Raw genomic sequence first — 23,732 nt, 5'->3', positions numbered from 1 at the left:
TAGAAGAATCAGAAACTGTTTCAGTCAGTCCTGTCCTGTCAGAAATACAGGTATTATTTGAACATAGGCTCTAAAATGTGTAATATTTAATATCATTATGATTTGGTAAGGGTAAGTTAAACACTCTTCCGTAAACCATACTCAAATCTGATCTGCAGAAAATTCTCCAAATCAGGAAGATCCTTATAACTGTATAGAGCAGTGTGAAGGAGAAGGTTAACACATGTCCTAATTCTGGATTTGCTTTGTTTTGTGTCTCTGTAAAAGAGTATCTAGTATACTTCTAAACACAATCATTTTTTTGGGGGTGTTGAGTTGTGTTGTTGTGGATTTTTCTGGGTATTGGTGGTTTTGGTTTTTTTTTTACTTTGAACTAAATTCAAATTTTTAGAACCTAAACAATTAACTAAGAGTATTATTAATATTTTGAATATGTAGATTTTTTTTATCAAATGCAATTTCTTTTGCCTTATAGGTCCACTGCATGTATGTAATTGATAGAAATGACAAAATAATTTTGAGGCACTAGTTTTTGATTGGCTGTATGGTGTGTGTTTATTTGGGGAGGAAGCTTTGCTCTTTAGCCTTTTAAATTTTATTTGAGACTTGCTTTTGCACATATAATGGTGAGCAAAAGAGAAATGTGTCAAACTTGCTGTGAGATCTTTTGAAGTTAGCTTTTAAAGCTCTTTGATTTATTTCATTCTTTACTTATAAGATTTTTTTTTTCTTCCACGGCAACAGAAATAGTTTGGACTTCTAATTGTATTTACAGTTTCTGCTATGGAAAGATGTTGCCTTAAAACAGTGAAGATGTTAATGCTTAGGGATTAGTCCTAATCTGGTTTTGTTTTTCTGCTCTGCAAGTCTTTCACCTCATCTAGGGTGCTTTTCAGAATTAATCCAATTTTGATATTAGTATTTCACAATAATGTCCATAGGTTTATGTTTCCATCTTTCTTACTAACCACCTGACAGAGACCAGTTATTAATTGTGCAAGGCTATTTATAGTTAGTCACTTTTTTTTCCACTGAAAGTAGCAGGGAAGCTTTTTCCTTCATGTTGCAGTGTAAATACATATTAGTGACGGTGCCACAAGTCTAATGCTGCCTTTCTTTTCTGTCAGGCTGAAATTATTTTCAAACCTGTCAGTCTCCTGGTACATCACTACTTCTGTTAGGAGGATAGATGTTCAAGTAGAGAAGCTTGTAGAAGTGCTTATCTTACAGAATAAAGGATTGGTTTTAATTGTTATTTCAGTGGAGGTAATGGGCTTTTGCATCTTAATTATTGTGCAAACAAACATATCCAAAACAAGATTAGCTAACTCTGTATTTTAAATTCCATTCTGCCCTCACTGTGCTCCAAATGAAGAAATAAGTTAACTGTGTATTCATCCAGCATGACAAAATCTTAGGGTGCTTATGAAAGTACTCTGTATACCTAGTGACAAAGATTTTAAGGTAGAAATCAGCTGTGTTTTCTGTTGTTGCTTTTTTGCTTTTGAAAGACACTGCCATGACCGTATTGGCAGAGTGAAATACCTCGAAGGATCCTATTTTGGCTTCTGCAGCCTCTGCTTCTTGCTGATAAAAATTACTTCTAGACCTTTATGGACGTAAGTGTTAACATTTGGCCTTAAGTTCTTCCTTTCTTTGGAGCAGCCTGCTGAGTCAAGGTGGCTGCAGCTCTGCCTTGCACAGCTTTCTCTTCCACCTTTTGTTACTTGCATTCTTACAGGGGTTTCTTTATGACTCCAGCCATTTTTATCAAATTCATTTCTTTTGTGTTAGAAACAAGCTGAGGACTTGAAAAAAGACATTAAACTCCTTTCCTGCTTCAGTCTGCAGAAACATCCTGTATTTTCTCTTGCAGACAGTGAAGAGTTTTACTGAATAAAAATAAGTAACATTGAGCATTCTTCTCTTTGAACATTTGTACTTCCATTGATTCTTTAGATGCAAGATCTAAATACTTTCTATCCTGCTCACACTGATGTAGTAATAAATCCTATATGAGATCTTAAGATATAATAATTTAAAAATAATTATATCTGTTAATGGTAGTATGTGCAAGTCAGTGTTACATATCTCTGTAGGATGTGATTATACTACTTGAGTTGCAACAAAATTATATTCAATTTGGAATTCTTTAGGGAGAGAATTATTGTATTCTAAAAATCTATTTGCCACACCTACCAAGCTCAAATTGTGATTTAAGGTGAAGAATAGATTTTCAAAACCTTTCTAGAGTGTGTCCCTTATGTAGTCCTTCAAAAAGGCATAATATTGTAGTGCTTCTTCAGGATACTGACTGTAATTGTTTACATATCAGTACTTTAAATGTGCTCTGAATGTTCATGTAGACTGAGACTGTGTCATGAAACAAGTCAATTTTAGTAAATCTTTTCTTGCAAACTGCCAGGTAAGAGTGATCTCAGGAACAGTTTTCAGATCTTTATGGACCTGTGTTATGCTCAGGACTACTATAGCATGTTCATTATTGCAGGTGACTGTTCCAGCATCTGGGAATGCTCCCAAATACTGCTTGCTTTGCTAATGTGAATGTGGCTTTAAGTATCACTGATGTGGTCAAGGCAATGTAGCAGTTCTCCCAGGAGAAATCAGGAATATTAAAGCTCCTTGGTTTACAGACTAGGTACAAGGAGATGGGAAATGCCAAGACTTTAAAAATATTGAAGGAGGTGGATGAAATTTATTCAGAACTGTTTTTCAGCAAATCCCATAGCAGAGAAGCGAGGGAATATATAATTAGTAGGAGATGGTTTTAAAATGTCTAGAAAGTTCCTGAAGTTTTCTTACTGCCATAGGAGGTTGTGGAGGCAATTCAAATTGTAAGTGAACTCAAAGAGTTTAGGCAAACATATGGACAGTAGGAGAGATGGACTGCAGAAAGTGGCCTGCTCACACACTCTCCTTAAACAGCTTCTCAGTTGGTATATTCGAGTCAAAGTGCTTGGCTAGATGGGCTGCTGACCCAGACCATCAGGTCATTTCCTATGTTCTTGCTTGGCTTCAGCTTCTGCTTGAGTTCAAATAGCAGTTTCAGGAAATACACACTGAACTTTCTAATACATAGCATTGTTAGTTTTGTTAGAAGGCTTTTTGTTAGGAGATCTGTGCCAATCTGGGCAATTAAATTAAACTACTACAAAGCTTACTATGTTGTTCATTTGGTTTGGATTTATTTTCTAAAGTAGCCTATATAGAAAAAAATTAAGTACCATTGAAAAGTGTGAAATTTTACTTCTAAAACTAACAGTTTTGACAACTGATGTTTCAGGTATTTCAAACTTCAGCCATTCAGTGGCCACTTCTTTATTTATGCAAGAGCTGCTTTTAACATAAGTGTGTATCTGCACTATTGTATTGTCAACTTGTATCTAATCTCTGGAAAGAGATTTTGTATTGTTTTTCATCAGGAACTGTATTGAGGTCATGTGGATCATCATTAAACAACTGTTTAAAGGAAAGAATTTATAGGCACAGTGGAAATGACATAGAACTAGTTGACCTAATAGTCCTGTTTCTTAATGGCAATGACTTAACATGATTTGAGACAAAAATACACTGTCAGAATTCTGATAGCATTCAGAAATTACACTTGTAAATTGTATTAGGTTCCATTATAGTTGGTTGTGCTTTAAAAGTGCTTGTATGGTCCTAGAATTTGTATCAAGGGTTCAGTATCCTAAGTTCACATTATTTTGTTAAGATTGTGAAGTTCTCAATTAGTGTTTTGTTGATTTAGTAAGAGAAATAGCCCTTGAAAAGTGCCCATGCTAAAGGTGCCTCCCACTGAGACTGACTCATCACAAATGAGGTTTTTATCTGAGTATCATAGTTACCTTAGAGGAGCAGGCGAAGGGTAGAATGCATGTCAGCCTTTGGGTAGCAGAACTTTGGGTGCTGTGAGTAAAGCAACAGAATTTGTCACAAAAAGATTGAGGCACAGGAAGAAAGGCTGGACCATCAGATTTTTACGAAGCTTTTCTTCTTAGTTCAAGCCAATTTGAATGTTTTGCTCAGAAGATGAAGGAGGTCAAGATCCAGAATATTCAGTTTTCAGAAGTACTGATGTCAGGGTGCATGAAATAACATGTTGGCTGATGGGGAGTGCAAGCCTGCACAAGGGCACCTCAAACAAGATGAAAGAGCTATAAATAAGCAATTCATAACTCATAGATTTATTTTTCTCTCTTTTTTTTTTTTACCTAGAACATGATGCTATGTAAAATCCATGTTACATTTTCCTTTAGACAAATTTTCTTGCATCCTTGATTATGTGCTGCAGACTTCAATTAGATAAGGGGGAATTCCTGTGAGTGACTGTCAGTCTTTTGTACTATCTCTTCTGACCAGAAAGTTACCAATCTCTCTCCATGCATAACTTTAATTTTTCTTACTTCAAATCATGTCTGCTGAGGTGCAGAGTGTCAGAAATTCCCTTCTCAAAGCTGTGATCACTCTATGGGTTGAACTGTGATAAGGTTAGTCCAGAACCCCCTTTTGGTCATACACTGCCCCAACACAAAGACTGTTCTAGCCAGCAGTTCTTGAAACTTCTGAAATTTCAGCCATGATTCAGAATCTCTTTTGGCACACTTGACAGGATAGACAGCCTACCTTGTAATAGTTGTAAAATAAAATGTGAATGCACTACATAAAAGCAAAGCTAAAGTGGGAGTCAGTGAAATACAATCAGGCATCAAGTAGGCTAATTGTCCATTGACAAAAGACGTTCTGTTTCCTGTTTCTGGGAACTGAGATCCAATTAAACTGCATGAAGTTGGTGAGACTCCCACCCTTTGGATTGGCAGTTGGATGTCATCAGAGATGTGAAAATCTGATGGCATCCTGAGTGTCAGAATGGTGCTGGACTCCATCAGTTGACCTGTTGCTGCTGCTGAGCAGTGCCTGTCTCGCTGTTGGACCATGGCTGCCATGGTGAGCCTTTAGCTTCTCAGAGCAGCTGTGAAGTGAGCAACAAAGATTTTTTTTTTCTCCTCTCACACAGGAGAAGCTGATTTAACACAGGACCAGGAGGCACAGGGCCCACTTGCTGCAGTTGGGCCAGTATGTGTGTTCCCATGCTCAAATCCTCTCTGCCAGCTGGACCTCAGGTTTGGAAGGCCTGCAGCAAGAGGTCTGGGGGAGGAAAGCCAGCAAGTTCCTACAGCAGCATTATTACCCAGATTGCCAACCTCAGGCACTCACACAGGGTAAATAGGGACAACTGGGAATACAGTCAACCCACATTCCCTGTTACTTTAAAAGCAGGAATCAAGGGCCAGGCATCACCATAAAGCATTTCTGCTTCTCACAGTTCATATGATGGCAACCAGGAATATTGAGCTGGGAATGGTACAGATTGACATGTCAGCTGTAGCCAGAATGGCTCGTCCTAGGAGTTTGGGCACCTAAATCAGCCCAAAGAGATGGGCAAATGTAGCTATCCAGCCCACACATAACAGATGGAGAGAGATTCTCATGTACCATGAATCTTTTAGGTACTTTTATACCAGTCTAAACGTCAAGCTAAAATTTTCAATTGTAGCAGAGGGAAGAGTATATCAATGAAATATGTCTTGAAAAAGTTATGCCTGCTTGGGGAGTCCAAAAAAGAAAATGTAAGAACTCATCTATTCATATTTCTCTTCTTCATCACATTCTGAAGGTGATGATAGCCAGTTGTTAAAATGCTACCTTCAAACACTTCAAAATAAACTCTGGCAATACAGTATTTTCTGAAGACCTTTAGGTCTTCTTTGAAATTCATTACTAAAATCATCTTGTTTAGATTATATTATGAATGCTAACTGAATTTTACATTGAGCCACGCTTCAGAAGATCTGGAAGATGTAATAGCTTGATAAAAATGTAAATATTGATACAGTTCATTATTTTTTCTCAAACAGCCAAAGCTTCTAGAAAAAACATGTGAAACAAGATAGTATTTTTAAATTGCTTGCTTGAAGCTGAGCTAATCAGTGTTGACTAACACAGCCCAAGCTTGAAAATGTGGATGTCTGTCATATCTCATCAATATGTTAGTGTTAGAACTTGCCATCTTTTCTTTAATTTGTGAAATTGCTCCACCAGAAAGGGAGGAATTAATATGATTTCTGCTATTTTCTTATCCTTTCCTTTGTCTCTGGTATTCCTAAAATGAGTAACACTCAAGTTTCCGGTTCTGGAGGGTTTTGGTTGGTTGGTTGTGTTTTTGTAAACATGAAAGATATTATTTTCTTTTAGGAATTTAACAAAGTAAATTTTTGGCCATAATACTCGGGAGTTGTGTTTCTAAAGATTTCTTTCCTACTGATTTGTAGAGGGAGGAGGACATAGGCTCTATTTAGATGTGTGCAAGCAAGACTGAAGAATGTTCTATCCAGAAAGGAAATTATAAAATGCACCTGCTTTTCTACTTTTTAAAGGTTTTTTTCTCCTTTGTTCATAATTTTAGCTAGGTTTTTCATGTTAACAAACTTCTTTTCCTCACAGAAGGGCAGGTTTCAAATAAAAGTACAGAAATCTAAAATGGTGACAGGCTTCTGCTTTGGTACAAACTTTCTCTGTTTATTTTGGCTGCTGTGTGCTTTGGTATCATTTCTGCATTGCTTGGGTTTACAAAATTGGGATAACCAGCTTTCCACAAATAAAATTATACATACTGTTTCATGCTGGGCATCTGGTACACTTACTTTGTCATGACTTCTAATTTTTTTATCATTAATGAATGTACAAATATGCTTGGCTCATATAAAAAGAGGGACATGACACAGTATTTTCCTTGTGTTGAAAACTGTTTGTCAAGTGGTTGATGTCAAGCTCTGGGAATTCTAGGCTTCCTTCTGAAAGTTTATGTAATGGTTTGATTAATGTTGAAGTTAATGCAATTTGTTGAAATAATTTAAGCTGTACAAATAGTTTTTTAATTATACCAAGCAGTTGAGAAAATAAAATTTGTACAGGTACTGTTTTACTTAGTTGTTATTCTCTCCTTCATTCTTTGAAAAATGCTTGTTTAAAAATATCTATGCTTGTTCTTGCTCTTATCTATTTCTCTGTGGGATGAAGACAGCAAGAAGTGTGAAGTGAAAAATAATGTATTTACTAACCAGAAAAAAAAATTGCTTTTTTTCCCAGTAAAACTTTTTTTTGTTTTTTTGCACATACCAAACTTCTGTAATATATTCCTTTGTAATGGTTGTAAACACTCTTTTATTTTTAAGGTTATTCTTGTGCAAGTTAATCCAGGGGAAGCATTTACAATAAGAAGAGAAGATGGACAGTTTCAGTGCATTACAGGTAAAGTTGATAAATTTATTTTCATATTTTCTGAGTCTGAATCAGGATTAATAAAAGGCAATTTGTGGTGAAAGTAAAAGAATGACAGAATTTATTTTAAATACAAGAGCTGTTTAAAGACCTAAAAGATTATGTGCTAAGGATCATTGGGATTTAGCTTTCACTACCATAAACCAAGTACTTTTTCTTATGTTATATTACATGAAATTAAATTTCGTGGGGAGGAGAAGGGAGAAACATTTTCAGATTGCAAAGCAAGCTCGGAAAGGCTGTTGAAGCAACTTTTGACTAAGCTCATTTATATCACAGACTTCAAATTAAAAGCTTAAACTGTTGATAATGGCTTGAGTTTAGGATTTTTTATTCTTTGCTATCATGTGGATGTTGTTTCCCTGTCAGTTATCCCGCTCAGGTTCTCATTATCTGTAGGAGCCAAATGGCATTATTTCTGAGTTCTAGCAAGTGCAGTTTCAAAATACAAATGTTTCATCTAACCATAGCATCCCCTTATGCAATGGTCAGTTTGGATGTTGTTTTCTATTCTGAATGACCAGAACTACCAGTTTAACATATTTAAAAGGTACTGTGAGAAGGTACTGTGAGAAATGAGTAATCATCTATTGCTGCTGCACAGAACACCATTTTACTGTCATGTAAGAGAGTATCCACAGATTCAGCTATGGGGTCACATTTTTCCTTGTCATCATCTGGGCCATCCATCCATCCAGGCATCCTACCTTTTTTTTTTTTTTTTTTTTTTCCTTCCTGGATGTTGGCCCAGCTCCAACAGATACTGTTCTGGGAATTTGAAGCAAACATTTTCCAGCTCTTCTCCCTCTTCTCTCCAGTCTGAGAAGAGCTGAAAGGTCTGCTTTCCAGTGTCATAGGCAGGTCCTTTGGCTACAAAACAACTCATTCAAAGGAGGCCTTAGATGGCAATTAAGTTTATATTGGCAGTTCTTAAAGTTTACATGTCTGTTAGCACCATATTTCAAGACTTTGTGCTGGTTGCATGGTATTCTTGCATCCTTTGATCCACCAATGGATCAGTGTTGCAGCTCACGATTCTATACAGCTTACTTGAAAAATGGTATGTAATAATTACTTGACAGTACTGAGGGAAATAAAATTATTTTTGTCTTGCAATTCAAGTCAAAGAACAGATAAGATATATTTTGCTTCTATTGCATAAAATACTGGGAGAAGTAGCATGTATTGCATGTTTGGTTCTAATTTTTGATTTACCAAACGGTCTTATTGGTGGAGAATGAATTGACACTTTCCCGGCATGATTATCTTCAAAACAGGAATTGTTTAATGAACTACAAAAATACTAACATCATCCTTACAGATATGGTTCTAACCTTCCATGGTACAGCTTTTATCCCTGTCTGGTGCCTTTTGCTTTTGGAGCAGGCAGCTTGCTATTGTGATTTGATTCAGCTGTGGATTTCTTCATCTTCTGTATGTGAAAGTGAGCATGGGCAAGTTACTAGATGATTGTTTCTGGGACTCACTAAGGGTAAGCTGAGGTACAGTCTTTACAACTTCCCTGAAAAATGGCACTGCAATCTGGAAAACTACATCCCAAATCAGTACCACAGCTTTTGCAAACCTCCTGTTACATCGATATTCTTCTTGTCTTTCCCCCTTCCTGAAGATGAAATTGTGGATTATAGTTCATAGTAAAATAGGGGGCATAAAGTTATTTTTCATATCTGTGAATTCAGTAATATTCATACAGAACCTGAGTTGCACCTGATCTTTTGAATACTGCTTTTTTGGTCTATTCTTGCCACTTCTGAGACATATCTGTGGTTTTGAGTGCTGTGCCAATGGATCTTTCTACCTTTTGGGTTGTTTGGTCTGTCTTCCTTAAAGAAGAAATTCCCTTAGTAATTGATGCTTTTCCTTTCTCATTATATGTATTGCAGCTCATGAGGAGTGTCTGCTGGTTGGTTGTCTGTGCAGAGATTTGTATAAAACAAACTATTTTAGATGGTGTAAACTATAGAGAGTAATTTTGTATTGGTCCTTTTTTGTTCTGCCACAACTTCTCAAACATAGTTTGCCCTTGACTTGTCTACAAAATGGATTATCAGTCGGCAAAATGGGTTACAGCTGCAGGAGTCTAGTGCATTGTCTTGAAAGTAAGAAAGAAAGAAAGCTCACATCAGTTCCTTGATTTTTTCTTCACTGTATGCACTCAGTTGTTAGGTGAAATCATAGTTATAGATGTGGAAATATATAATGAGAATGCTTTGGATAAATGTACAAAGATGTTTATATTTAGAAAGCAAGCATGAAGATGGCTCTGACTTAAAAGTCTCCTAAATTCTCTGACTTAAAAGTCTCTGCAAAGAACAAATATGCAGTTTTTTCAGTGATGTATGATATAAAAAATTGAAATTATGTAAATACAGTACTAAAATGAAAGAGTGGAAGTTGAGAAGTAGCGAGCTGCTTATGGATCCCAGATAACAGTGCAGGTAGCCAGATACATTCGTTTGAATGATTTGGTAAGTCATGCTTCCTTGGATAATTGTAAATCTCTCTTGGGCTTTATTACTGGTCAGTTCACCTTGGTACTATGCTATCTGCTGAAGTCAATATGGATTGTTAATAAATATAACCATAATGTTAATTGTGGTTTTTTGCATCAAATATTTGCCTGTTGGAAACATTCAGATGCACTGTCAATCTTTGTGCTGTTCTTGTCATCTATTCTATTTTTAAAGAGAACTGTCCTTGCTTTGGCAAAACTGTACACAGGGTAAAATTTCTCCACCTAAAAATGATGAGAGTTAGTGTCTCTTCAGGAGAAAGGAAAGGAATAAAGTGGCTGTTTAGAGCTGTCCTTGTGTAAATGAAGTAATGAAAACTTAAAGCACTAATTAATGGAGAAGCATGCGATGCGTTTTCTGTGAACTACGCTTCTGAAGAAAATGCTGCATTTGCATGCGGGTCTTTGTACTGACTTACCACATGTCTGCTTCTACAGGTGGTCTGTAAAGCTTTGACTGGTTTGGAACCACATTAAGTGAGAAGCAGCTTCTTACTGCGGTCCTCTTCCATGGCAGTGGAATATTGAGTGAATAATATTAAGTGAAAAGACTCTTAAGAATAAGTCCTGGTTTGAAATCTCCTAAGGATGGCAGGAGAGCAGTGATGGTTAAGGGACCCTTGATCTTTAGTGAATTCCATTCCTTTATTCTGGTGACCTTTTAATGAATTAAAATAACACGTATTTTATTCTTTATTTCGGTAGAATAAGAAGAATGGTTACTTTGTATTTCTGTAGTTAGGAGTCTTGAATCATAGTTGGGTTTCTGTTGTCTGTATTTTGACTTAAATACAGCTTTGATTGAGTACTTCTGTGTGCCAATGACCATATTTTTCAGATATTATAAAATATTTTCTTTGCCTGCCTACTGATTTGTCTGATAGTGACAACTCGTGCTTCCCCTCGATGCAGCTTCAATTGAAACCATTTGTCAGTCTCTAACTTTACAAAAATACCATGCATTCCTTACTAGGTAGATAGGAACATCTGTCTGTGTAACCATGTGTTAGACCAAAATGTTTATTTTCAAAAGAGGTCTTTTAAATATATGAAAATTTTCTCATATACTAGAAATATTTTAAATAGACAAAAATTTTCTCATATACTAGAAATTTCTCATATACTAGACTTCTGTGGAAACTTTCCTTAAGCCAAAATTTTCTTCTGTTAATATGAAGTAATCAGCTACATTACAGTGATTCAGAAAACCAGGTTTGAAATGTATGAATGGGTTCTCTTTGTAGAAGTGAATTACTGCAGATCACTCATTCATGAATTCTTCCTATTGCAGAATAAATGAATGAAGATGACTCATCTCGAGGACATTTTGTAACAGTCCCAAGTTACAGCTAAAGGCTATTAAATGTTACTTGACACAATAAGAGAGACCATGTTCTATATGTCTCTGCAAAGGAAAATTGCCATTTTCATAATAGAATAAGAAGACTTATGTAAATTAGAATGAGTCATAAATACTTCATGCTTTGAAATTAAATGAAGTATTGTTATTAAGGTTAGGCTCTGGGATAAAAGTTAAGCAAGCTTAACCTAATTTTTTGTCTTTGAAATAAGAAATAAAACTCTTCTGAAAAGTGTTTTCAAGGAATTCAAGAGGAAAAGAAGATACATCAATTCTGAGACTACAGTAGTGAGACACAAACTTCAGTTCGTTCTAAGATCAGCTTGAGCTTTGCAAAACCAAACCTGTCCATTACCCAGAATATTTTGAGAATAAAACTCATACAGAATCACAGAATGGTTTGGGTTGGAAGAGACCTTCAGTGGTCATCTACTTTCAACTCCTCTCCCATGGGGAGGGACACCTTCCACTAGACCAAGTTGCTGAGAGCCCCATCCTGTCTGGCCTGGAACACTTCCACGGATGGGGCATCCACAATTCTCTGAGCGACCCCTGACAGTGCCTCACCACCCTCATGAAAATTTCTTTCTTATATCCAATCTAAACCTCCTCTCTTTCAGTTTAAAATGCTGCCTCTTGACCTATAACAATACACCCTGATAAAAAAGTCTTTCTCCATCTACTTTATAAACCCTTTATATAATCAAAGGCTGCAATAAGGTATCCCCAGCATTTTCTCTTCTTTAGGCTGAACAAGTCCAACTCTCTCAGTCTGTCTTCACTGGAGAAACGCTCCAACCTTCTGACCATTCTTTTGGCCTTCCTCTGGACCCTCTTCAAGTCCATGTCTGTCTTGTGCTGAGGAGCCCAGGACTCCAGGTGGGAGGAGAATCCCCTCCCTCATCCTGCTGGACACACTGCCTTTGATGCAGCCCAAGATACAGTTGGCTGTCTGGGCTGTGAGTACACATTGCCAGCTTGTGTCTAGTTTTTCATCCACCAGCATCCCCAAGTTTTCTGCAGGGCAGCTTTTAATCTATTTTCTACTCTTTTCTGCTGTCAGGCTTGGTGTGGTTTTGATTGTTTACAGTTACTGTTACAGCAACCAGACTGAGCATCTTAAAATCTGAAAGTAACTGCTACTGAAGTACATTTGAAGCAAAGCCCCCTACATTTATCTTGTTCAAATATCATCTTGTGCTTTGGTTTTGAGTTTAATTTTTATATTGGAAGGAGTTAAAGACCTATCATAAATTCTGTATGAGTTGCCACAGACCCCTGAGAATGGGACTTTGTTAGTTGCTAATGGTCATTGGGAGATGCTTCCCTCACAAGACCACCATAGCTTATTATCAAATCCTAAACTACTGTGGTAAGTGGAGGAAGTGTGTGCTGTCATTCTGTGGTGATTTTATAATGCAAATATACCTGGCACTACAGTAGTGGTCACATTTATAGACTTAAAGGGTGACATCACCTCTAGAAATACCCTATCTTGTTTGTGAAATTACTCGGTATCCACATTAGCACTGGGCAAAGTTTAGGAATAAAATAACGTTTATTTAAATACACAGCTCTCTAGTAATGGAACAAACTAGCAAAAGCAGTAAAACACTATTAACAAGAGTTCTCTCCTAGAGCACATCTAGTCTTCTAGGTAGCTTAATAGCCTGAGTAATGGACCCCTTACAAGTAAACCCAGGTGTGTATTACAGAGATCTAGTGCATTGGTTTTCTTGCTTCCATTAAGAACAGCTTACCGAAGCCAGCCAGAGAAGCTGCTCTGGGTGCTCTTTTTCTTTCTGCAGCCTGAGAAGTAACTAATTTTTCATCCTTGTTTCCATTTATGTGTTTCTCATTTCTAAATACTGAAAGTTGCATGAAAACATGTGTAAGTTTATTTGCTTTCCTTTTCATCTTTAATGATGATTTGCAGCTTTTCTCCACAGTAGCTTTCTGAAAATAGACATAAGGTTTTATGTATCAGTTAATTAAAAAAAAATCTAAAAAAAAACCTCAAAACAACCTCACCCTAAATGGTGAATTATTTCAGTTGTCATCTCCATTCCTTCTATGTAGAAGACTAAGGATATTATGTAAGCCTGAAACTGGATATGGATACTTAGATTAACTTCCTTTTCTACATATTAATTTTAGGATCTCCACTGGAAGTATTTAGAGGGCCTTTATAAAAGGCATTGAGGGAAGCTAAGACAAATCAACTGAAAATATGGGGTCAGAGCAAGCTGCAGTGATTTGCAGCTAATTAATTCTTGGTTAAGGATGTCTGTGCAGAGGGTCAGAGCTGAGTCTATAGGAGTACTAACTCTAAAACACCTCTTTTTGGGAATGACCTTCAATATACACAATTTTTTTTTAAATTAAAGTTTTTCTATTTCTAGATATCTGCACTCAAACTAAAAATAATATTAGTATTGGCCAGCCATGTGGGAGTATGACTGCAGAGGATACATAATTCCATTTTGTATTGAAACAAGATGATGAGGGAAAGTGGTCACAAAGCGTGGTTGGAGCAGCTTGATTTGGAGCTGTCTCATTCCAAAATAATTTTAAGTAGGAGCTGTCTTTTTATAGCTTAGATTGATAAACAGGGTGCATGAATGCCCTTGCAAATATGGTTGAAGACTTAACCATTCTACCTTTTACTGGTAGGTTAGCCTAAAAGTTGGATTGAGATATGGCAAATACCCTTCTGTGGCAATGTTCTTCACTTGGGGCTCACTAAATGTAGCTGTGTTTGCAGGGGTCCCAGGACAAGGGAAGAGATGAGAATTTTGACTCCATATTTCAGAGGGCTGATTTATTCTTTTATTATATATATTGTATTAAAAGAAAATGATATATTAAAACTATACTAAAGAAATAGAAGAAAGGATTTCATTAGAAGGCTAGCAAGGAAAGGGAATGGAATGATAATAAAATCTTGTGACTCTTCACAGCCTCAACACAGGTGGCTGTCATTGGTCATCAAGTAAAAACAATTTCACATGCTGGGTAAACAATTCTCCAAATCACATTCTAAAGCAGCAAAACATGGAGAAGCTGAAGCTTCTCAGGAGAAAAGATCCTAACAAAAGGATTTTTCATAAAATATGTCTGTGACACCCTTCTGGTGAGGTAAAGAAATGATGTATTTAAGCCCTCACTGCAGCACATGTGGAATGCTCATGTGTTGGCTTTGACACATAGCACAAGTTCAGTTCATAAGTCAAGTACTATTGGCAGGTAAAACTTGCCTGTAAGCCCTGCTGCTGTAGCTCTTCTAGTACAAGTGCTGAATTAAAGCTGGGTTCAGACACATCTCCTTGGTTCTGTAGGCCCTCTTGCAGCAGGGCAGAGGCAGTCTTCTAGAGTCATGACCATCTTTCAAATTTGTTCTGCTAACTCAATGAAAATTTCAAAGTAGCACAAAACAAGGTCGTTCTCCAGACAAGAATAAAACACAGCAATCCAGAATTCTCTTCTTTAGATTGGCCTCTCTCTGCTCTAAGAGTGACCATGAGATTTAACCTCGTAACAGAGCTCCCTCAGCCTTCTCTGGGAACTGCCTGACCTTGTCCTTCATTAATTCTGATGACTGACCAGGTCTTTGTGGTCCCAGTCTCATTGAGCCATTAAAGAAGCAGGCAGGGATGACACAAGAAGCTGTTATTGGAAAAACTTACTTTATCATGCTGCTTTTCTGCCAGAGCAGCTCACATTACTGTTATGCCTACTTTGTTAGTGTTATAAATACTAGACTTCTAAAACATTCTATTCCCAGAACAAATTGAATTTGGTAAAAGTTTGATTGAAAAGCAAACTAGGCTTGTTTTATCCTCTTCTGCAGTAGCAAATGAAAGAAAAAAAGGGAATGCATTAATTCATATCTCTCAGATGTTGATTGTAGTGTGTCTTAGGAAAAACATAGTTTTCTGCATTGATTTCTGTTTAAAATGTGTTAAAGAGAGTCAATATCTTTTTATGGACAAAACATGCCTAATATTTATTGCCTTGGTTATTTCTCTTTCTTCTAATAGATATTTTTTAACTTTTGTTCTATCTTATTTCATTCATGATATGTAAGCTCATAAAGTACTATATTAATTGTAAAGTGTTCAGTCAGGTTCTCCTTTTCCTGTTTGATTTTCCAGTATATTCAGATCAGTTAATTTTCCCTTGTATCTTCTTTAATCTTCTCCTTTATTCCTTTTTTTGACTCCACTGCAATCTCCACACTGCAAAGTCAGCCTGACTGTAGGAAGGTTCTGGAGACATTTTGTTTGAAATATCAGTGCTTCAGCTGCATAGTGAAGTCATCTAATTTTAGGTGTCTAAATGTGTGTTTCTATATGTGGCCTTGGATCTAAGCTCCCATTGAAACTAGTGAAGATTTAGTCACTAGGTATAGTGCACTCAGTGCTTTTCAGCTGACATCAGTTTGCACTCAATAGCTCTCCAGGCTCCACTGTCTGTACCAAGTAGGTCTCCACTTGCTATAATGGGAGTTTGAAGTCCTAACTTGCACAGAGATATATAATTTTAGGTACCTAAATGAGATGTCTCCATTTTGTAACTAAAGCTTGGCTATTATAAGCTGAAATAAATAAGGCTACATCCTGAAAGTGCCTCATTTAGGTGTGTTGATTCACAATTGTACCCTCAGTGAATGTCTTTGTCCTCAAGCACCTGAACTCTTTGAACTCATCCATTTCCATGAGCATCTCACATCACATTTTACAAGGATGGTACTGGTTCTTGGAGGTGGCATGTTGGTAATGAATTTACAGCCCTATGTTGCAGCTGGAGAATGCCCCTAAAACTTGGTTTCCATTACTCTAGTCAGACATGTCTAGCCCCCAAGGCTGTGAAGTATTAACTCAAGCTGCTGAGATACAGGTGCTGTTATTGGCTCAGTGTGGAATCTGTTGGATGAGCCTTGTATGAAGCATGTTAGGCTTGACAGGTTTGTGTCTAGCAATATTAGAATATTCCCAGGGCACTGCAATCAGTTAATCTGATTTCTTCTCTGACTATGATGTTGATGGGAAAGAAATAGCCCTATATTACTTGGTTTATGAGGGGGAAAGAAGGGGAAGAAGCTGGTAGGATCTGTTCTTGTAAGAGTAAGTAGAAGTAGTTAGTAGTTTTCTCTGAGTAGAAAGTTCGTCTAATGTAAGCAGTTTGAATTAAATTGAAAAAACTAGAGCTGTGGGCATTTTGCTTAGTATTTTCACTTAATGTACAAACATTTAGCATAACTTAAACTGATAGCTTAAACTTGTCTTTATCTTAATTGGATGCAATCTGATTAACTAAAATAATAATCATGAAAATTGCTAACATTAAAGAGTGGAAGAAGTTCCTTAATTTCATTATCTAATTGTTTAAAAACAAATGGTGCTTTTATTTTGTAGAACCTCAAACAGTGTTTATAAATGGACTTTGTACTGGGTTTCATGAAAATGGAAAGGCCAGAACTTTGTGCATAAAGGACATTTGCTGGATCCTCTTTTGCAACTATGTACAGTACGAATACAGGCTGGTGTGTCATCTGTTGGAAAATGCTGTGCATTGTTAGATGAGACCTCAGGAGAGTTCCTTATAGTTCCCACCCTGTGCAATTCAAGTTGTACTTCTTAATTCTTGAAGTATAGTTGTAGTTGTTAAACTATTCAGACTTCTATCACAGAATTACTGTTAGTAAGAAATAGCTTTGAATTGACTTTGGTTTACTCTTGCCCACTTGTAGTCATGGCTGCCTTATCTTGTGTCACTGCCACTGTCAGGCCCTTGGTAGTTGTGAAGGGTTGCAGACACACTGGGAAGGAAGTCTTCATAGTAGTGGAGCAGCTCTCATGGCCATTGTTTTTCCAGAATTCCTCAAAACAAAGCCAGTTTCTCATACATGCCCAGACTCACACCCATGCCAAGAAGCTTACAAGCTGGCATTTCTCTGCCTCGGTGCCTTCTCTGATGCCAAAAGTTGTTGGGTAGCCAGGAAGTTAGTCTACCTTTCTTTCATTTTCACCTGTGCAAGGCTAATGTTTTGTTTGTTCTTGCAAGAATGTAATATCTAACTAAATGCTGCAACTTTGAATCCAGGGATTTTTAACTCTGTTCTTGGTTTTGCTTTTATGTTTTGTTTTGTAGTAATAGATGAATCAGCAGCACATGGCTTGATAGATGTGGCTGTGCATGTGTTATTAATAGTAAATTAATAGCTGTCTTTTTTTGACTGTCTGTGAAATGGCTGAGGTTTTGTCAGCTTGCATGACTTACATGATCATGTCACTCTTCTTCAACTTGATTTAAAATCATGGTAATATAAGTTCCCCTTCTTCCTTTTGCAGACATGCAGCAATCTGTTTTACATCTAAAGCAGTTTATTATCCAAATGAGGGAAAGGAAGAAGAGACAGAAGATTACCAAGGTCATTACATATAGGCTAGCTGTGCACAAATATAAACAGCTCCTGTGTAATGTGAGTTAAAGACTGGTTACAAGTAAGTTCAGCCACTTAAAGCCATTAAGAAACAGTGTAATCATAAGAGGTTTCAAAGGTGGAAGGGCCAAATTCACTGGAAGTGAATACAGCTATTGAACTGCTGTTCTTGTTTCTTTATGCCAGAGAGAAGCTCTTTCTCACACTACAGAGGGCTTTCTAGTTGTCCTAGAAAAATCAATTGTCTAGGGCAGGTGCTCTAGGACATCATTCAAAGAGCTTGAGATTTTTTCAAGTGACTGTATAGCATCCAGTAATTGGTAGATGGGTCTCGGGTTAATGGTACTGGAGCTTCTAGAGAAGCTTATGACACCTTCCTTCCCTTTTGATTAATCAGCTCTTCAGTGAGGATATGGATTATCTCCTTTGCTTGTTCTCCATTTGTTTTTCCAGTAGACCATTCCTCAATGGTTCCACTTACCCTTTTGCTTTGATGCTCTATATAGGGGCCATTTTCATAAATACTATGTATAATGTGTTTCCCTTGGATGATCTTTACAGTTCAGAGGTTGGATGGATGTGCCTTTCAAGGCAGCTGAAGAAAGAGCTGCAGTAAGAACTATAAATGCAAAACCAGTAGTAAATATTATTGCTCATTAATTCTTAAAAGGAGTTAATATACAGAGAGTGGTCAGCCTTTCTTTTCTTCTCTGTTTTGCCAAAAAGTTTTCTCTTGAAAGATAGCATTTAAGATAGCATAAGATCATTAATTCTTAAAAGGAGTTAATATACAGAGAGTGGTCAGCCTTTCTTTTCTTCTCTGTTTTGCCAAAAAGTTTTCTCTTGAAAGATAGCATTTAAGTGAAGTGCTATTGTATTGCATCCTCAGCTGCTTTAGACTTGAAGAGTTTGTACTCTGAAAGGCATCACTCTGTGGGCAGAGTTAACTCTTTTGGTTTATGCAGCCAAGAGACATCTCAGGAAAGCTCTTAAGCAGCAGGCAGATTTGGAAAATTATATGACACATAATGAAGTATGCATTTATTCTTTTCATTATGCTTTCCATATACTTTGTATTTTGTTTCTTGTTTTGTGATCAGGCAAAAATTTTGGATCAGATTAGATATACCAAAAAAAAAGGAACTTTGACTCTTACCTAGATTTAAAATTTAGTTAAATCTGAACTCTTATCTGACTTTTTATTCTTATTTTTTAAGTGATAGCACATACAAATAAAGCTTGCAGACAGATCCTTGGAGTGCCTAAATAAAGCCCAATGTGAGTTTGGGAATTTGAGAAGCTAAACTTTTTTTTTTTTTCTGAAAGAGAATTTTTTTTCTGAATTGGGGTCAAAAGCAGAGTGACTATCTCCCAATAGAGTTTGACACTGCTGGTGGTGCAGTTTTGGGGAGCATCTGGTGGTTATGCAATGCATTAATGAGTGAAAATATTTAGTAAGTTACAAGGGCAGTCTAAACAACTGGAACCAGTTAAAGTTCTTCTGATGTGAATGAGTTTTAAGAATCACCTGCTAAGAGAGCTGAAAAATAAGAGTGAATATCAACAAATATTGATCAGAGGTGCAGAGGACTGGCTAGTCCTACTTCTAACTTCCATTCATTTCCCCGATTTGTACTACAAAGGGATACAAGAGCACTGTCAAGCGTGAGGGTTTTGAGATTAATTATTGATGGTTTGATCACTTTTTCACTTGTGGCCTATGTGTGTTAGTGCATTTCTACACAGGTTGTAAATCTGACATGATATGTATGTAGCATTTTCAATAAAATATTTGTAAAAGATACTTTTTTATGCTTACTACACCCTTTTAATGCTTCTGAAAATGAAAATTGCTTGAACAGGAGGAAAATGTACCTTGGAAATACCCTATCTTTTCTTTTAATTGCAGCTGTATACAGTTCAAAGTTTCCTTGCATCACTTTCCAGCAAAGATATGACACATAGTAGATTGTTATTATGCCCACACAGCTTTCTTTGTTCATCCTCTATCAGGTCTTTCAAATGCCATACAGAGCACTGATTTCTCTACAATAGCTTTCCAATTGTGTATTATGTTCATAGAATTTCAGTGTGTTGTCATTTTTTTTTTCGTTACTGAGCCTTGTCCTCTCAACTGAAAAACAGATCCATTATTTTTGATGGGAAAGAATCTAGTCTCTTATTGGTGACAGTAGTTAAAAAGAAGGCTATTGGGTTTGGAGTTCTTTTCAGAAGCACATAAATGTACATTGCGGGATCATCTTCTTGTATGGTGCTACTGTGCTGCTGGGTCTGGGCAAGTAGTATAGTAAACATTTCTGTGCAGTTTCAGAGAGATGGAAAAAGGGTCTGAGGTGCCTGGGAACATTCCACATAGAAAAAGAGGCTTAATGTTGGGTAAGGTTACATCTATTTAGGATGTCATTTTGGTGGATATGAGGGCCAGTGGGAAGCAGACAGGACTAGAAAATGCAGGTGTAATGAATTGCAGGTATGTAATGGAGGCTTGAGGCCAGATACCTGCATGTTGCCTGTTCCCTTGAAAGCATAGCACAGAATGTTTTTGATCACTATTGCCAAAGAACCTCAGCAGAGTCAGTATAACCTTTTTTTTTTTGTTAACAGTTCTAAATTGTACATGAAATGGGAAAGGATTGAATGCTAAATCATGATGCACAGCCAGCCTAGGATGTAAATATATTCCTCCTTAATCACTCAGTAATCAATGCACTCGGGTGTCTTTCAGCTAACAAGACATTCTAGAAATACTTGGTATTTCAGCAAAGCTGATCATCCAGACAGCTCTATGACACAGGAGATCTGTATTCCAGAAGTGGTAAAAGATTAACAAGAACATGCAGTAGTTGTCCAAAGGAGTGTTGCTTGAATGGTACCCTGAACTGGGTGAAATGCAGTTATATACTATGCAAGGTTGTGCATAAGATTAATAAATTATGGATGGGGATCTCACTTGAAACTTGATAAGGAGGAAAAAGAAGCAGGCCAGCCATCTATTTGACTCACAAGATAAATATTATCTCCAGTATAATGTATCTGTAAAGCTTAGTGTGATCATAAAATGCATCAGGACAGTTGTTGTTAGTATAGCTAAGGATGTTTACAGGATTCTGCTGAGATTTCAACTATAATTTGATAACTCATGTTTACAAAAGATGAAATGAAGCTGACTCCAGGTGTTGTGAATACAAAGTGTTAGGATATTCAGGAGAAAATATAAAAAGAAAGTAGAATAGCTTGGTTTGCTTGGCTAAAAAATGACTTGGCTAGAAATCAACAGGGATTTAAAAAATAATTAATGCCAGAGCTAGTCTAGAGTCCAGTTGGCTATCAAGTGGCTGTGAAATACTTTTATATAATTACAGGAAACTTGGCTACATAGGAGAAGAGCAGAAGAGCAGTCCAGTAGGGAAACGTATGGATCAAAGAACTGCTTTGCTATTGGTTTTCATGCTTCTACATAGAATCCATTCATGGTGGATCTTGATGTATGATAATGGGGGAGAGGAATAAAACTGCAATTGCAGGTGAATAGACTTGATTCATGAAGTGTTTTTCAGGCCTTGAGCCCTCATGGTTCAACAACAGAAAATTTTCATCTCCTGCATCCAGAAAATAGTGAAGCAATAAAAAGATTTCTGCACAAAGGGCACATTTACTTTGCAGCTATTTAGCAATTTTCTTGTCTCAGCTCCTTCATGGAGGGATATATTGATCCATACATAATGAATGGTAAGGAACTCCACTGTATGCATGTGTCGTTTTTTCTTTCTTCTGGTTTGGAATGACAACAGTTATATGTCTGAGCCAAGTTAGTTGTTTCATCCCTGGCCTCTTGTTTGGCACAGGTAAGTAGATTCCTTACACAGTTCTTTCTGGCCCCAGGTTCATTTTGGATGCCAAAGCAGTGGGTGTGTTACTTTCCAAAATGTATTTGGTTACAAAGCAAGTTGAATTTGAAGAGAACACTACAATGATATAGGCTTGTCTTTGTTTCTGCTTTGTTTCCAGCTTACTGATTTCCCAGATACTTTCTTTCTGGTAATGCATGTTTATTAACATTGCTGAAAGCTTTTTATCAAGAGAAGCCTTTGCTATAGATGTTCTTAGTATTTGAGCTCACATACTTCCCATATGTGTAACTTGCTTGAGATTTGTAGAAAATGATGCCTCTTTTAAGTGATGTGTAAAGAGTTCATTGTAGAGAATCAAGGAGTTTGTCATATAAAATACCAAAAATTTTAAACTTCAAATTCCAAAACAAGTTTAAAACATACAGATTTTAAAGTCTTTATTAGTTAGATTGCAAACCCTGAAAACCATTTTCACATCACTTTAAGCAGTAAATTGTGAGATTTGCAGTGCAAATTGGCTGATAGTGTTAAGGGATTTGTCAATAGTAGAAGCATTTCACTGCAGAAGAGGCTGCAGATGTTTGCAGCAAGCATGGCACCTTTCTGTGTTGCTAAGTCTGACTGACAATATTGTGTCAGTCAGACTTAGCTTTTTTCTGTGGGTATCCTGGTTTGGGGTTAATTAATTTGCGATCAAATTTCTGCAAAGCTTTATGGACATGAAAATTCTTGTATGTGGACCTTAAGTCATTAGCAGAACCAGGAATCTTAATCTGAATGTTTAAGTACTTATCATGTCAGTTGCAATGATAACAGTGTTCAAGAACAGTAGTTTTTCAGTCAAACTTTTATTTCCACTGTCTTCAGAGCATCCCCTATTGTATCTGCATTTATAGGCTTGTTACTAGTGAAAAGACAGAGAAAAATATGTCTGTGGGAAGAATTGTGATTGCAAGGGGTGATGTTTAAGATGCTTGGAATCCACCTTAGTTGTAATTTAGATTTAGCTGCAGAAGTCTCAGATGCAGCCCAGGTCACCCACTAAATAATGATTTAATCCAAGGAAGCATGCTGAATCCATTGCTTCTCCTGTTTTGAGCATGGAATTCCCTACATGCCTCTAATGCTTCAAAACGTGAGGCTGCAGGGGACAGTCAGGAGACAGACATCAAAGGCAGAGACAGTATAAAAACAGTATATAAATGATGCCTTTCTGTGTCTCCAAAAAGAAAGGCTGCTTGTCTACTTGGGTTGTATTAAGTTTGTTCTGAAATGAAAACATCAGCAGGAAATTGTTTAAAGCACTTGCCCACGACCAAAAACAAATCTGAGCTCTGCAAGTACCACAGAATCTAAACCTGTAGCTCCCTGATTCCAGCAGTGTCCCTTAGCCATGAGGCTCTGGGAAATTCTGAGTTGGCCTTTTCTTTTGTTGTCTTTTGGAGGTGGTCATCTTCACCTCAGAAAAAAAGATTCTAGTTATAGCAAAAATACAGGGGAAAGCAAGCTGCCTTTTTCTGTTGATGTAATGGGGATTCCTCTATGATTTAAGTGAAGTCCTGGGTTCTTCCTGTTTTAAAGGCTGGCTCTGAATTTTCCACTTAGAAGCTCTTGGATTAAATGAGTTAAGTGTGTTCCATTCCAGTTTCTAGTGGTCCATCTCCAGCAGAAGTGACCCAGGTTATTTCTTCATTTGGTGTTCATAGCACTTTCCTAAAGAGGAGCAAGCTGTGGTGAACGTGCAGAAGCAGAGACTTGTCCTCTGGAGGCAGTCAGTGAATCAGGCTGCTGAAGCCAAGTGTTTGCTTTAGATGCTGCAAAGTGTAAGGTGTATGACATCAGATGTTTTCAGTTTGGTCTTAAATCTCTCTTTTGCCATATGATTCTGTATCATTTGCCTGGGTCTTGTTCCCATGCCACAGTTTGTGGCATGATAGAATGATTTCTCATCACAAACGTCATCTTTTGAATTGTCAGCTTCATGGATTGTTTTCTCCAATCATGATTTGAAACAAAACTGTGTAATAAAGTGTTACTTCAAAATCTATTTCATGGTTAAGAAACCTACATCTGAACATTTGTTTGTGGAACTGCAGAGTTGCCAGAAACTTCATTGGTGAACTCAAGTGAACACCTCACATGGGCACATAAAAATAATTG

The 23,732-nt window shown here is 37.0% G+C and overlaps 1 protein-coding gene across 5 annotated transcripts in view; it reads left to right on the top strand.

Moving 5' to 3' along the window:
- FNDC3A (fibronectin type III domain containing 3A) overlaps positions 1-23,732 on the top strand; it is a 111,640-nt gene that overhangs the window by 29,874 nt on the left and 58,034 nt on the right. For 4 of the 5 annotated variants that reach the window (XM_071448508.1, XM_071448507.1, XM_071448510.1 and 1 more), the window contains one exon: positions 7,257-7,332. The exons of the other annotated variant lie outside the window; for it this stretch is intronic. In XM_071448508.1, coding sequence (XP_071304609.1) covers positions 7,257-7,332 — 76 coding nt within the window. The remainder of the gene's footprint in view (positions 1-7,256; positions 7,333-23,732) is intronic. 5 annotated transcript variants of the gene reach the window in all.

The sequence above is a fragment of the Agelaius tricolor genome, unplaced genomic scaffold (genome assembly GCF_023055355.1).
Source record: "Agelaius tricolor isolate 1412-34295 unplaced genomic scaffold, bAgeTri1.0.p SCAF_26, whole genome shotgun sequence".
NCBI classification, from domain to species: Eukaryota; Metazoa; Chordata; class Aves; order Passeriformes; family Icteridae; genus Agelaius; species Agelaius tricolor.
The sequence above is the reverse complement of the archived record's forward strand: the minus strand, read 5'-3'. Positions and strand labels throughout refer to the sequence as shown.